Raw genomic sequence first — 15831 nt, 5'->3', positions numbered from 1 at the left:
GGCTGCAACACTTCCATGATACATCTTCAAGGATATGAATATGTATGGCTAAGCACAATTGATAACAGTGCATCTAAATTCCAAAATCAATCTCCACAATAGTCTATGTTTCCTCCACCCTCCACCCTCCCAACCATGACATTCTTCTCCAAAGACTGGTACCTCTTTGCAACATGTTCAAAGTATGTCAGATGAAGCTTCACAATGCTTGCCTCCAAGGAGCAGCCTGATTTCACTCTCTCTAGGATAAACCTCTTTGTTACTCTTCTCCAGCACCATTGTCCAGCTCTCTGATGCATAGCAAGTAATTGCAAAGACTATAGCCTAGATCAAGTGTATCTTACTTAGCCTTCAGACTGACATCATTGCTCTTCAGTACTTTGGAGAGGTTACCTTTTAATTCCCTGGCTGCTTATACCAATACCAAGAATGCTGATTGTGCAATACCAAGAGTGTTAATTGTGGAGCCAAGCAAACTATATCTGTTAACAATCTCAATCTCTTCATTATCTATCATGATGCTGCCCATTGGCCCATGATGAGAAACTTTGTAATCTTGATGTTGAGCTTCATTCTATATTGAAGACTGCAGTCCTTAACCTTCTACAGCATGTGCTTCAGGTCCTCCTCAGTTTCAGCAAGTAGAGTTGTGTCATCTGCATAATGCAGATTGTTGATGAGTCTTCCTCCAACCCCTGTGTTCCAGGAAATATGTTCTTCATATCGATTGAAAAGATATGGAGATAGGACACATCCCTGGTGTACACCCTTCCCAATTTTGAACCATACAGTGTTTCCTTTCTATGTTTTGATGACTCCTTTCTGGTCCAAGTATGGGTTTTGAATAAGCACAATCAAGTATTCTAGGATTTCCATTCTCCTGAGAGTTAGCCACAGTTTATTGTGATACAGAGTCAAGCATCTTTGCACAGTCAATGAAACACAGATCGAAATTCCTCTGCTACTCCCTGCTTTCAGCCAAGATCCATCTAACATTAGTTATAATATCCCTAGTACCATGGCCTCTTCTAAACCCAGCCTGCTCTTCAAGCAGTTTTCTGTTGATGTGTCAGTTTTAGATAATCTTCAGCAGAATATTGCTTGTATGTGATATCAATGATATTGTTCAATAATTTTCTGCAGTCTGTTGGGTCACCTTTCTTTTGAATGTGAAGAAATATAGATCTCTTCCAATCAGTTGTCCAGGAGTTTGTTCTCCAGATTGATGAATTGAACATGCAATCAAGATGCATAATAATGGGTGACTGGAATGCAAAAGTTGGGATCAGAGAAGAAGGATCAGTAGTTGGAAAACATAGACTTGGTGAAAGAAATGAACTGGAGCTAGAATGATAGGATTTTGCACAATCAACAACTTATTCATTGCAAATACATTTTATAAGAAACAAACACACAGGCCATACACATGGATTTTACCTGATGGTATGCATAAGAATCATATTGATTACATTTATGGAAAGAATCCCTGGAGAAGCTCAATAGCAACTGTGAAAACTAAGCCAGGTGCTGATTGTGGAACAGAGCATCAGCTAATATGCAAGTTCAAGCTGAAGCTAAGGAAATTTAAATCAAATACATGGGAACAAAAAGTTGACTTTGAGTCTATCCCACCTGAATTTCAAAACCATCTTAGGTACAGGTTGGAGACCTTGAATACTAATGAGTGAAGATAAGATGAAGTGTGGGAAGATATCAAGAATATCATGTATTACGACGTCAGAGGAGAAAGAAAATCCCAAGATGGATGTCAGAAGAAACTCTGAATATTGCACTAGAGCACTGAGAAGCCAAGCCAAAGTTCAAGTGTAGGTTTCGTCCAAGTACAATCAAGTGTTCTGGGGTTCCCATTTTCTTCTAGATTAGCCACAATTTGTTGTGATCCACACAGTCAAATGCCTTTGCATAGTCAATGAAACACAGATAAACATGCCTCTGGTATGCTTTGCTTTTTGAAACATCCATCTTTCTACCTATATATGCGTTTTAGGTTCCAAGTATCCCTCCCTTCCTACTATTTTACCTGGTTTGTACTGTGTGTTATGTTGTGTGTCCCATTAAAACTGGGCTAAGAGAATTTAGGAAGACTTGAGTTTATGCTGAGAAACGAGGGTGAGGAGGACTGAAGTGCAAGGCATGTTCGTTCCAGTACTTACACTGGCATGACAGCCAAAATAACTTTCCCTCTTAGATTTCAGGTCTTGCACTTTATTTTACTTCAGTAAACATGTGTTCAAATCTTTTTGTGGTTTCTGAAATGAAGGGCTCTGGGTTGAATCAAGTGCCACTTATCATAGTTAGGTCTGTGTGAAACCAAACTGGGTAGACACATCTTCACTGAAGATAAGCCACTGTGAGCATACACAGCGCTCAACTCCATCTGGGCAGAAGCTTTGTGGCTTTCGGCTTGCCTGTTTGTGGGTTTGTTGTAAAGGCAGATGCCTATGGCTATTATGATTCAAAAAGCCATAGAACTCTGGTGCAAGGCCAGGAAGAGAGCCCCTGATCCAGACACTGTTTCCTTTTATCCTAAATTTCCCATTTTCATAACCACAGCAACTCTTTAAACCCACACCTGAATCATATTTGACTTTTCAGTTGGAGTGCTTCTGAAGGAAATTTCCAATTTCTAAATGAAAACACGTAAATTTTTTTGAGAACGTAAGATATTCTGTATCAGGACCATCTGCCCTGATAATTTTCAATTTTTAGATTGCTTCTAATAGTTCAGAAATATGTGGCTTCTGATTATGGTTTATGGAATTTTCTCAACTCATCATTTGGTGGGCAGAATGCCAATACATTTTTTAGATCTGATGTTACCAACCTATATTTTTTTAAAAGTCTGATCTCTCTCTCTCTCTCACACACGCACACACACACACACACAAACACACAAACCCAGAAGAGCTAAGATAAAATCCAATCTTGCAGAATTCCAAGTGAAAATTCCTTTAAAAGTTACTACATTTTGGATATGATTATTTAACCAATTCTGATGGGGGACTAACATCAGAGATCTTGAGTTGATAAAAGCTCAATTAAAAAGCACTCAATTTAAAAGTCTTTGACACACTACTACCATTCCAAATGACTTGTTTTCCACACACAGAGACTGGTAATTTCTTAGCAAATTTTTTATCAGATAAATTGGTATAAAACTATAAATATCACATTAAAGAGTTTCATTTGGCATGTGATATAAAAGTTACTCCAAAATATACGTTAGCCTAGACTCAGAAAATTATTACTCATGTCTAGAACATTTTCATTCTCAACATGCCACTATATTCATTATTAAATAACACAAATATAAAAAAAATATTTCTAGCAATTGATTCTGTAATAGTATATTACTGGCAACTATAAAAAGATCTTACCAACAGGACTGAGACTTCTGGTTGGTTGGAGATTGAAAGAGTCCATATTCTTTTTATAAGGTGGAGTTTTCACCTCATTATCTGGAGGGAAAGAAATATAGTAACGTTAGCTAAAACAGGAAAATACTGTCACAATTTCTTACCTGTACATTTGAAGCTAAGCATAACATTAATAATAAGGAAAAAAATATATTTCAAAATAAAGTGAAACATCTAAGATTTGGGAATGAAATAAGTTACAGGGAATATCCAAGAAAATCAGTTATAATAAAGTTATCATCAAAACTTTAAAAAGAAAAAACAATAAAATTTTATTATAAAATAATAATGACAAATAAAACAATACCAATAGTCAGAAGCAAAATAAAGTTAGCACAGAAAGAAGATGGACTAGCGATATTAGTAACACTACAAAAATGTGGTAAAATGACAGTATTAGATTATATTTATTGCCCATTTTGTAATTTTGTTATCAATCTTTTTCTTGTGGATTTTTGTAAACTTTTGATATAGACTCTTGTCTGAAACTGTATTGCCAAATATTTTTTCCCCAATTAGTAGGTTTTCTTTTCACTCTGCTGGAAAAAAATTTTGATGTGCACAGGGATTTAATCTTTAGAAGGTCCCATTCATCAGTTTTTTCTTCTCCAGATTGTGTATTTCTGGCTGTATTTGGCAGTTTTCTAATATCCTAGAGTAGGCTATCTAAGCTTGATCCCAGCAAATAATTTTCAGAGAAAGATATTCAGATAGTCAATAGACACATACATGAAGAAATGCTCCAAACCACTGGCAATAAGAGAGATGCAAATAAAAACCACAAGGAGATACCATCTTACTCCAGTTGTTGTTGCTATTGATTGTGTCGAGACTCACAGCAACAGCACAAGGGCAAAGTTTAACAGGACAGCAAGAAATAAATGTTGGAGAGAAAGTGGCAAAATAGAAACTCTTATACACTGTTGGTGTATAATCCCACTGTTGGTGGGATTGTAAAATGTACAACCACTCTGGAAAACAGTTTGGCATTTCCTCAGAAAGCTGAACATAGAAATTCCATATAACCCAGCTATTCCACTGCTTCGAATATACCCTAAGAGATGAGAACTGAGGTTCAAATGGAGACTTGTATACCAATGTTCATAGCAGCGTTATTCATCTTTGCAAGAACATGGAAACAGCCCAAATATCCAACCATAATCAAACAGATTGAGAAATTATGGCACATTCACATGATGGAAAACTATGCAGCACGCAGGAGCAATGATTTTGTCAATCACTACCTAACTTTGGAGGGACTGGACAGCATTATGCTAAGTGAACCAACTCAGTCACATAAGGACAAATGTTGTGTAAGACCATAATTGTAAAGACTAATAACTAGTAAAATGTGTATGAGGATCCAGGGATGGGGAACAGAAGGGTAGAAATGGGAAGGAAGGTAATCATGGGGTTACATGGTTTGATGGGTGGAGGGGGTGGTGAGTGGGGAAGGTGGGAGGATCCAGGTGTGAGGGACAATGTATACGAACTTTGTAGGTAAACCAGTGTAAAATGAGAAAAAAATATTATAAGAAAGAAAAAATAAATCATTTTTTAGTGGTAATTATTCTGACTTTGAATGGTCTAAACACACCAGTCAAGAGAAAAAAGATTAGCACAATTGATAAAAAAATATGATCAATCAATAATAACAATCAACAATCAATAATAAATCAATCAACAAGAGACATATATTAGACACAAAGACAAATGTAGATTAAAAGTCAAATGATGGGAAAAAATGTATCAAGCAAACAGTAATCAAAAAAAGCAGGAGTGGCAGTATCAATTCCTGATAAAATAGATTGGAAGACAAAAACTAACATAAGAGGTAAGGAAGAACATTACATACTGATCAAAACATCTATCGAACAAAAGAGCATAACTTTAATTAATATTTATTCATTCAGTGAGAGTGCTGTAAATTACAAAAAGCTACAACCGATTTGAAGGTATAAATCTACAACTCTGATATAATAGTTATTATGTGCTGTCAAGATGGAACCAACTCATAACTGACTCTCCAGTGAGTTTTCAAAGGATCTAATTTGCATGGGAGGAGACAACACATCTGACTCCCACAAAACAGCGGGCATTTTTCAACATTGTGCCTTTGGGTTGGCAGAGAAACTCCTTACCATTAGTCTACCAGAGCAGTAATAGGTACTTCAATATCCTAATGAAGGACAGAATAGGTAGAAAGAAACTACAAAAAGATACAGAAAAACTACATAATACAATAATCAAGTGGCTCTCATAGACATATAGAGAACATTCCACCCAACAAAAGTCATTGTATGATCTTCTCTAGGGCACATGAAACAGTCCCAAGAAAATGTACTACAAGTTAGGTCACAAAGCAAGCCTCAATAAATTGACAAACAATAAAATATTACAAAGCACCTTATCAGATCACAGTGCTATTAAATAAGAAATCAATAAGAAGATAAACAGGAATAAATAAAGTGCATGAAAACTAACACCTGCTTGAACATTATTGGGTATTGCTATTGTATGCCATTGAATTACAACTGACTCAAAGCTGACCCTCCAGTAGTTTTCAGAAGCAATAAATAGCATGGAAAGACACAGTCCATCTTCTTCTGTGGAGCAGCTGGTGGATATGAACCATGTACCTTTGGGTTGGCAGCATAATTCCTTACCACTAAGCCAACAGAGTTCTCTCATTGGGTAAGAGAAGGAAAAAAATAAAGAAATTGCTTGAAGCAAGTAAGAATGAAAATACAGCATACCAAAATCTTTGGGACACAGTGAAAGCAGTGTTCCAAGGTCAATTTATGGTAATAAACACATACCTTAAAACCAACACTTTAACCCAGAATATCAAGCAATTGGGAAAAGAACAGTGCATAAAGTCTCCATAAGAAAGGAAATAATAAAGAACAAATGGAAATGAAAATGAAAAACAATATAAAGATTAAACAAGACTAGATACTGGTTTTTATAAAATTAATAAATAGATAAATCCTTGATAAATTTAACAAAGAAAAAAACAGACACAATCAATTCAAATAGTGACATCATAGCAGAATCAGCTCAAATAAAAAGGATAATAACAGAAAACTACGAAGAACTGTTGACTAGTATACTTGAAAACTTGGAGCAGATGGACAAAATCTAAAAATAGTACTATCTGCCTTAATGAACACAAACAAAATAGATAAACAGACACACTACAAAGAAATTGAACATGTCATAAAAACACTCCCCCTCAAAAAAAAAAATCTAGTCCAAATGGCACATCACTGGAGAATTATAGCAAACATTCAGAGAAGAGTTGACACAAATTCCACTCAAACTATTTGAGAATATAGAAGGGGATGGTATATTTCAAAATTCATTCCATAAAGCAAGCATAATTTGAATATTAAAGCCAGACAAAGACATAACTAAAAGTAGAAAATATTATAGACCTATATCCTTAATGGGTATGGATGCAGAAAATCTTAGTCAATTTCATTCAAATAATGTAACATCACATAAAAAATATCATTCATCATGGTTAAGTGGATTCATACCAGGAATACAAGGATAGTTCAACATTTAAAAAATGTAATTTAATACAACAATAAATCAAAGAAAAAATTAACTGAGACAGAAAAGGTTTTTGATAAAATTCAACATCTTATTCTGATGAAGACTTAACAAATTAGGGGTATAGGACAATTTCTAGTAATTAAAAGAATGTTTACAAAATCTGCAAATTTTATTCGCAACAGGAAAATCTGAAGGCACTTCCTACAAATAAGAGTCAGATAAATTTACCTTCTATCACTACTCCTATTAAACACTATTGGAATTTCTACCCAGAGCAATAAGTAAAGAAAATGCATGAAAGACATGCAGATTTTCCAAAAGAAAGTGAAATGATCTCTATTTGAGGATTATTCGATCTTTTGTCCTTTCTCCATACCTATTCAAACTGAATGCTGAATCAATACTACGAGAAGTTGGATTATATGAAAAAGAAGATAGCATCAGAATTGGAAGAAGACTTATCAACAATCTCCATTTTGTAAAAGACACAACCTTGCTTCCTGAAAGTTAGGAGGACTTGAAACATTTGTTGGAAAAGATCAAAGACTACAACCTTCAATATGGATCACATTTCAATATCAGTTAAAAAATAAAGCCTCACAAATAGGCTTATAGTCAACATCATGATAAGTGGAGAAAAGATTGAAATTGTCAACAACACAGTCTTAATTGGATCCACAATTAACACCCTTGGTACCAGAAGTCAAGAAATTGAAAGAAGTATTGTGCTGGGGAAGTCTGCTCCTGGGACCTCTTCCAAGTACATCATACCATTTGGAGACTAAGGTGCCCTATGGTCTTTTCAATCACTTGCTATGCATGTGAGAGCTGGACAATGAATAAGGATGACAGGGGAGAAAAAAGGATACCTGTGAGTTGTGGTGCTGGAGAAGAGTATCAAATATTTCAATGGATTGTTCAAAGAGCAAAGCAGTATATGTTGGAGAAAGGGCTACCAGGTATTCCTTAGAGGCAAGGATGGTGAAGCTTTATCTCACATACATTGTGCATGTTGCTAGAAGGGGATATTTCTTGGCAAAGGACATTATGCTAAGAAAGTGGAAGGTAGTGAAAGAGAGAAAGAACCTTAATTTCTCAAGTTAGTAAAGTGGTTGAGTACAAGATCAATACACAAATTTCAGCTGGATTTCTTTATAATAGCAAAGAGAACTCTAAGTCGAAAACAAGGGGTGGGGGGAAATGCCATTTGTAATAGTCACCATGAAGCAGTCATCAGAATAGATCAAGGAAAGACTGCAAGGTTGAAAATCAGGAAAAGTGTATGCCAGGGATGCATCCTATCTCCATACCTTTGCAATCTATATGCAGAAAAGATCACCTAGGAGATTGGGCTTTATGAGGAGGAATGTGGTATCAGGATTGGATGAAGACTCATCATCAACATGAGTTATGCAGATGACACAACCTTGCTTGATGAAACTCAGGAGGATCTGAGGCATTTGCTGCAGAAAATTAGGGCCTGCAGCCTTATATATTGATTGAAGCTCAACACAAGAAATATTATCACCCTTGGGCTAAGTGGCAGCATAATGAAGGATGGTGAAGAGATTGAGATTTTTAACAGCTTCAGCTTACTTAGCTTCACAGTCAACACTCTTGGAACCAGCAGCCAGGAAATCAAAAGGCAATTGCACTGAGAGAATCTGCAGTCAGAGACCTCCCCAGAGTATTGAAGAGTAATGATATTAGTCTGAAGAGTAAAACTAAGCTGCTCCTTGGAGGCAACGATTTTGAAGCTCCAGCTCACATACTTTTGACATGTTGCAAATATATAAGGTTGCTATGAGTCACAAGAGACTCGATGGCACACAATAACCACCACAATATGATAAAACATTTAAGAATAAATATGACCAGAGATACAAAACATTACAGAGAAAACTATAAAACATAGCACTATTACAAAAAAAAACCAAAAATCTATACAAATGAAAAATATACCATCTTCTTGGATAGAAAGATTTAGTATTTTGAAAGTGGATATATCATAAAAAACAATCTACAAATTAAATATATATCTAGATATAATCATCATTTCTCAAAGACATGAAAACAGCAACCATCAAAGTCATATGGAAAGGAAAGAGATCTTGGATAAGCAAAGAGGTAACAAGGAAGAAAAACAAAAGTAGGAAGAATGGCATTCCCTGATTTCAGAACCTGCTGCTCGGTCACTGTAATGATGATATTATGATACTGGTAAAATGAGAAGTACATTGAACAAAGGACTAACTTAGAGAGCCTGAAAATACATCCAACCCTCTATAGACTACTAGTCATTGACAAAGAGGCGAATTCATTAAGAAGCGGGGTGTGTGTGTGTGTAAATAGTCACTGTACTTAAGTCCATTTTGATTAATAGTGGCTCTCCATCAGGTTTCTGAAGCTGTACATTTTTATAGGGATAAAATGGCCATCTTTCTCTCAATGAAATTTCCCTGAGAGAAACTGAGGTACACTGGAGCTGCTGACCTCACAGCAGCCTCATATGTTAGACATTAATTGACCGGGTTTATATGACACCTCTGCTCAGTCCTAAAAGGTTGCAAAGTTGCTATGAATCAGAGTGTCAAAATGCTATAAGGCAGTAGGGTGTGTGTGTGTGTGTGTGTGTGTGTGTGAGAGAGAGAGAGAGAGAGGAAGAGAAGGAGTTTTGAGGAAGAAGAAAACGAGGAATTGGTATATTACTCAACATATTAATAATCATGCAGTTCTTGTTTAAAACTCAACTGTTACAGTTTATATCTTTCCCTTAATAAACATCATGTGCAGATAAAATTTACTGCTATAATTTAAGAGATAGATTCTGAGTAACAATTGGCTATCATGTGGTCTAAATTGTATAGAAATGTTATTAGAAAGGAAAATAAATTAAAAAAGAAAGAAATTAAAAAATTTAGTATGATTCATTACTTGTCTCTATTTTCTGCTTTTTTTGTCTTTAATATATGGGATCATTTACTTCTGATAATTTATCTTTGCAGAGCTGAAATAAAATTTTAGTAAATCTGACCACTGTGCAAAATATTTTTAAAAGAATGGCCGAAACAGAATGTAGGTAAAAGGAGGGAGAAAAAAAAATATTTACCTGCATCCTTACAGGTATTCATGCACTCTTCAAATGTCTCAAAGTTGTTTAGATTGCCTAGACACCCACCGTACGTGAAAGACTCACATTCTTTAGATTGACTGTTATAGAAGTACCTGTGGAGGTAACCTCGGCAAATTCCAGGGTCTTTTGCAAAAAAGCAGAAAGGTGGTTTTTCTATAAATGTTAAAAATATCAGAAAACATTTGGTTTTGCTGTTATTTTCATTAAGGTTATACACAACTAATTTAAAGATATTTAATGAGACTATAAAACTTAAAAATATAATTTTGTCAAGAACTATACACAGTATTTATCTATCATGGCTTTCATGTCTGATTCAGGCCATGGTCTTTTCAATCACTTGTTAAGCATTTGAATAAGAACAGTAGAAGAACTGATGCCTTTGAGTTGTGGTGTGGGAAAAGAGTGCTGAATACCACATGGACCATCAAAAAAATCAAACAGATATGTCCTGGAAAAAGTGCAGCCAGAGTGTTACTTAGAGGCAAGGATGGTAGAACTTCATTTCACACATTTTGGACACATGGCTAAGACGGGTTGTTCTTTGGGAAAGACTTTCATGCTTGGAAAGCTGGAGGGTCAGTGAAAGAGAGGAAGTCCTTCTGTGAGGTGGACTGTCACAGTGAGTGCAGCAATGAAGTCAACTGTATCAGAGATCAAGAAGATAGCAGAGGATAGCGCAGGGTTCAGATCTGCTGTTCATAGGGTTGTTGTGAGTTGTACTCAACTCAATAGCACCTAATGACAACCACCACCACCATATCTATTGTAACATTCAGAATGAGAAAGATACTACTAATTCTATACTTATTTTTGCAATAAGACTATTGCTTTATACATATTTTACTGTAAATCAGCGAACCATTAACTGTCAGGGATTTTCCCCAAATTGAGAAAATAAATGTATTGCTTTATTTTTCCATGTATCACTTTTGGATTGGACATATTATAAATCTCGTCAGTATCTTAATTTGTCTTATTTCAATTTTAGTAAGCATATAGGTATCCACATTTAGATAAGATTTACCAATAGTTCATGTTTTTGGGGTTGTGAAGGCTTATTCTGAAAACTAGTACATTAAACTACTACACTAAGAATGGTTTAAGTAAAAATAAAAATTGGAAAATGTGCTTTAAAGAGGATGGAAGCCCCACTAACTATAGAAAATTTTGGACTCTTATGAAGGAGTTAAAATATGCAGCATCATGATAGATGGTGAAGAGATTGAGATTATTAACAGTTTTAGTTTGCTTGGCTTCACAATCAATACTTTTGGCACCAGCAGCCAGGAAATTAAAAGTCGTATTGTGATGGGAAAGTGTGGGGTTAGAGACCTCTCCAAAGTACTGGAGAACTATGTCAGTCTGGAGACAGGTATGCCTGATACAGGCCATGGTTTTTGCAATCATTTGCTATGCATCAGAGAGCTGGGCAATGACTAGGGATGATAGAAAGAGAATTGATGTCTTTGAGCTGTGGTGCTGGAGAAGAGTATTGAATATACCATGGACTACTAAGCGAAAAAACAGGTTCGTCCTAGTGAGGGTTAAACCAGACTGCTCTTGGAGGCAAATGATTCTGAAGCTTCATCTGGCATACTATGGGCATGTTGCAAAGAGGGACCAGACCTTGGAGAGGCCTTATGCTTGGGAAGGTGGAGGCGCAGTGCAGGAAAGGAAGACCCTCAATGAAATGGATTGATTCAGTGTCTGGAGTAGTGGGGTAGGTGTGTTGGAAACAGTGAGATTGGCACAGGACGGAGCAGGGTTTAGGGATGTTGTACATAGGGTCGCTAGGAGTTGCAGGTGACTCGAAAGCACATAACAACAACATACCATCCATCTTTTGCTCTACTTCTCTTATTCCAGACTTTGGAATGACTCCACTTGTGCAGAATCAGAGATGAAATACCTGTTCTTAGATTGAAGAGACTTTTGAAAAGGTCTTTCTTTGATAGTGTTCCGTACCAGGGAAAGCATAATTGTCAAATAGATGTGGCACTGCGATCTACATTACAAGCTGTAGCTACAAGCACACTCTGAAAAGAGAATTGAGCTAAATTTCAAGTTTACTATAAGATATATTAGGCTTGATATATTTAGGCCTCTGTTTATCTACTTCCCCCCCCCTTTTTTTTCCTGTAACTGTGCTGTCAACCCAAAGGCAGGCAGTTCAAATCCACCACCTGCTACAGAAGAGAAAGATGCTCAGTCTCTTCCGGTGTGATTTTTCAGCTTCTGAAAACCCCCTGGAGTGTCTGCTGTAGGTTAGTGCTGAGTCAACAACACATGACAATAACAACTCATTTTAATTACATCAAAATGCAGAGTTTAAAAAAATACAGTTACTTAATAAAATATCCTTTAAATACTAAGATACTGGTCCTTCTACACCTAAGCAGCGAATGTAGAAATCATTATCATTACCAAATTATCTACTCCTTTTATAATAAAAAATCATTAGAAAGAAGAGCACATTGATATGTAAAGGGACACCACAATTTCATTTTGAAATATCAACTCAGAATTGCTTGAAGTCATTAAATGCCTACTTTATAGGAAAATTTTAACTGTGTTTATATATGCATATTCTATATTTTTGAAAAAGGGTTTTAATAGTTAATGCTATTTCTTGTCATAAAATAATTCTTTTATTTTAGTTGGTGGACAAAATTTATAAAATCGCATAAGTATGCTCTGTTTTTTAAGATTACTTATCCTCTCCATTGCATAGAATTTAAGTATTGAACACTTTTGTGAAGATTATTTACAGTATGCTATTTTAAAAGTGGAAAAAAAGGAATAATCCATGCCACTTAAAAATATTCTGTTGAATTTATTTTATCAATTTTGTTTCAATATCAAATTGAAATATGTCTGAAGTTTATGAGGAAGTCATATACATTTTCAGTTCCTCCCATTATTGATTCAATGTAGAAAACCAAAAATGAAATATTTTCCTGTTTAAAAAATTTGATCTCGTTTCTCATTAAAAAATAAATGTCATTTCAGTGTAATTGTGTCAAATTTGTTTCTAAGCCTTTATTAAAAGAAACATTAAACTCTTGGCTATGTTTTTGTGTTGATTAAAAAATATTTGCCAAAAATAAATTATTTTTATTTTACCTCTAATGAATAAATTGAAATAACAAAACATATACACACACATTCATTAAATAACATTTAAAATGGACTATTTATTGTAAAACATCTCCATTTAACCTGGCCAACATAATTATTGACAACTGAAAGTTAAATATACGTTCAGGGGGAAAAATTTGCTAAAGTCCCAGTTTTGGGGATTCTTAAAGAATTAAAGATTTGAAATGTTATAGCAATACTGTTGTTGTTGTGATGGTATACCCCCATAGCTGACCCTCCAGTGGGTTTCCAAAGACAGTTAATAGATCAGAGGAGACTGATAATCCTTCTCATAGAACAGTAACTAAATCATTATTGATGAGATGTTCAATAGTGGTTAGTTTTGAAGCTCTACTTTGTGAATTACAGCGGCCTAGTGGCTAGAACAGAACAAGGAAACACTGCATGGTTCAAAATTGGGAAGGGTGTATGCCAGGGATGTGTCCTGTCTCCATTCCTTTTCAACCCTATATGCAGAACAGATTATCTGGGAGGCTGGGCTCTATGAGGAAAATTGTGGCATCAGGTTTGGTGGAAGATCCATCAACAATCTGCATTATGCAGATGACATAACCCTGCTTGCTGAAACGCAGGAGGAACTGAAGCACTTTCTGCAGAGGTTCAAAGACTGCAGCCTTCAATATGGATTAAGGCTCAATATCAAGAAAACAAAAATTCTCACCACTGGGCCAATTGGCAGCATCAGGATGAATGGTGAGGAGATTGAGATAGTAAACAGTTTTATTTTGCTTGTTCCACAGTCAACACTCTTGGCACCAGCAGCCAGGAAATTAAAAGGCACATTGCCATGGGAAAGTCTCCTGTTAGGAACCTCTCCAAAGTACTGAAGAACAATGGTGTCACTCTGAGGACTATGGTGCCTTTGATACAGGCCATCGCCTTTGAAATCACTTGTTATGCATCAGACAATGACTAGGGAAGATAGAAGGAGAATTGATGCCTTTGAGCTGTGGTGTTGAAGAAGAGTATTGACTGTACCATGGACTGCTAAGAAAATGGACAGGTTCACACTGGAGTGGGTTAAACCAGGCTGCTTCTTGGAGGCAAGAATTCTGAAGCTTCTTCTGACATACTTTGGAGATGTTGCAAGGCGGGACTAGTACTTAGAGAGGGACATCATGCTTGGGAGGGTGGAGGGACAGTGCAGGAGGGGAAGACCCTTTATGAGGTGAATTGATTAAGTGGGGTAATTGAGGTGGATGTGTCAGAGACAATGAGACTGGCACAGGACAGAGCAGGCTTTAGGGCTGTTGTACATAGGGTCACTATGAGTTGCAAGTGACTCGATGGCACATAACAGCAACAACAACGGCAATCGAGATGGCATGCAGTTTGAATCCACCAGTTGCTCTGAGGAAGAAGAATGGGCAAATTCCTCCCTTTCAGTTAAATGTCTCTGAAAACCCACTGGAGGGTCAGCTATGGGTCAGTTTGAACTCAATGGTACACAGCAACAACAATTAATACCAGGTTGTATTTGAACAAAAGGTGATAAGTTTTCAGATTTCTATTTCCTCTAAATATAATTATTTTAAATAATTTTGGCATTATATCCATCGGGAAAATAATATAATTCCATTTATTTTTTTCATTACTTTGCAACTTGCTCTAATATCACATAGAACTATGACAATCTTCTATCAGAGAATGCTGAGACTTTAAATTTGTAAACGTATATGCTACTGATGAAAGTGCAGGTGGATGCTTACCCTTTGGTAAAGTTGGCTTTGTTAACATTTGAAAACCTGTGAGAAAAGCAGTATAAAAATAACAATTGATAAATAATATAAATGTCCATTTAAAAGATAGATAAATAAATAGGCACATTTATTCCATTCTACACTCCTTGACCTAGTTTTGACTGTTAATGATGAATTTCTTCACTATCTCTTTCCATCGATGTAGGCAGGGAATCTAATGCTTGTGTAGTTCATCTGGTAAGGTTTGAGCAATACTTAAATCATTGATTGTACAAAATCGTATCACTTTATCTCCAGCATCATTTCTGTCACCAATGTTTTCCAATTACTATATATTTTTCTTTGTTTCTACCCTTTGCATTCCGGTGAGCAATTATTAATGCTTCCTCCCCACCCCTTTATTTAAATTTCAGATTACAAAATTATGAAAGTTTTCAAGTTCTTCATTTTTGGTTTATAATTGAAACAGTTGTATTTATAGGTCTTCTTTGTATGTTTATAGGTAATATTCTATTACAGCATTGTACTTTAGGATAGATCTCAAAATGTTCCTTCTTTTACAATGAATGCAATCTAATTCTTCCAATTTTTATTTCCCGCTTTGATATTGTTGTTGTTATGTGTTGTTACCTGGGACTCATAGTGACCCTATGTACAACAGCTCTAAACCGTATTCTATCCTGTGCTAATCTCACTTTCTCCAATGCAACTACCCCCATTACTCCAATCACCTAGTCAATCCATCTCATCGAGGCTCTTCTTCTCCTGTGCTCTCTACCCACCCTCCCAAGCATGAAGTCCCTCTCCATGGAATGACCCCTTCTTGCAACATGGCCAA

The 15831-nt window shown here is 35.9% G+C and overlaps 1 protein-coding gene across 1 annotated transcript in view; it reads right to left on the bottom strand.

Annotated features, from left to right (window-relative positions):
* The window catches only part of TFPI (tissue factor pathway inhibitor (lipoprotein-associated coagulation inhibitor)), a 74494-nt gene that overhangs the window by 43247 nt on the left and 15416 nt on the right, over nucleotides 1-15831 (bottom strand). The window contains exons 2-3 of the mRNA XM_006878943.1: nucleotides 10108-10284; nucleotides 3399-3479 (exon numbers count right to left, since the gene is read on the bottom strand). Coding sequence (XP_006879005.1) covers nucleotides 3399-3479; nucleotides 10108-10284 — 258 coding nt within the window. The remainder of the gene's footprint in view (nucleotides 1-3398; nucleotides 3480-10107; nucleotides 10285-15831) is intronic.

The sequence above is a fragment of the Elephantulus edwardii genome, unplaced genomic scaffold, assembly GCF_000299155.1.
Source record: "Elephantulus edwardii isolate Elephantulus edwardi_28Jun2011 unplaced genomic scaffold, EleEdw1.0 scaffold00001, whole genome shotgun sequence".
In the NCBI taxonomy this organism is placed as follows: Eukaryota; Metazoa; Chordata; class Mammalia; order Macroscelidea; family Macroscelididae; genus Elephantulus; species Elephantulus edwardii.
This window is presented reverse-complemented; position numbering and strand designations above follow the sequence as displayed.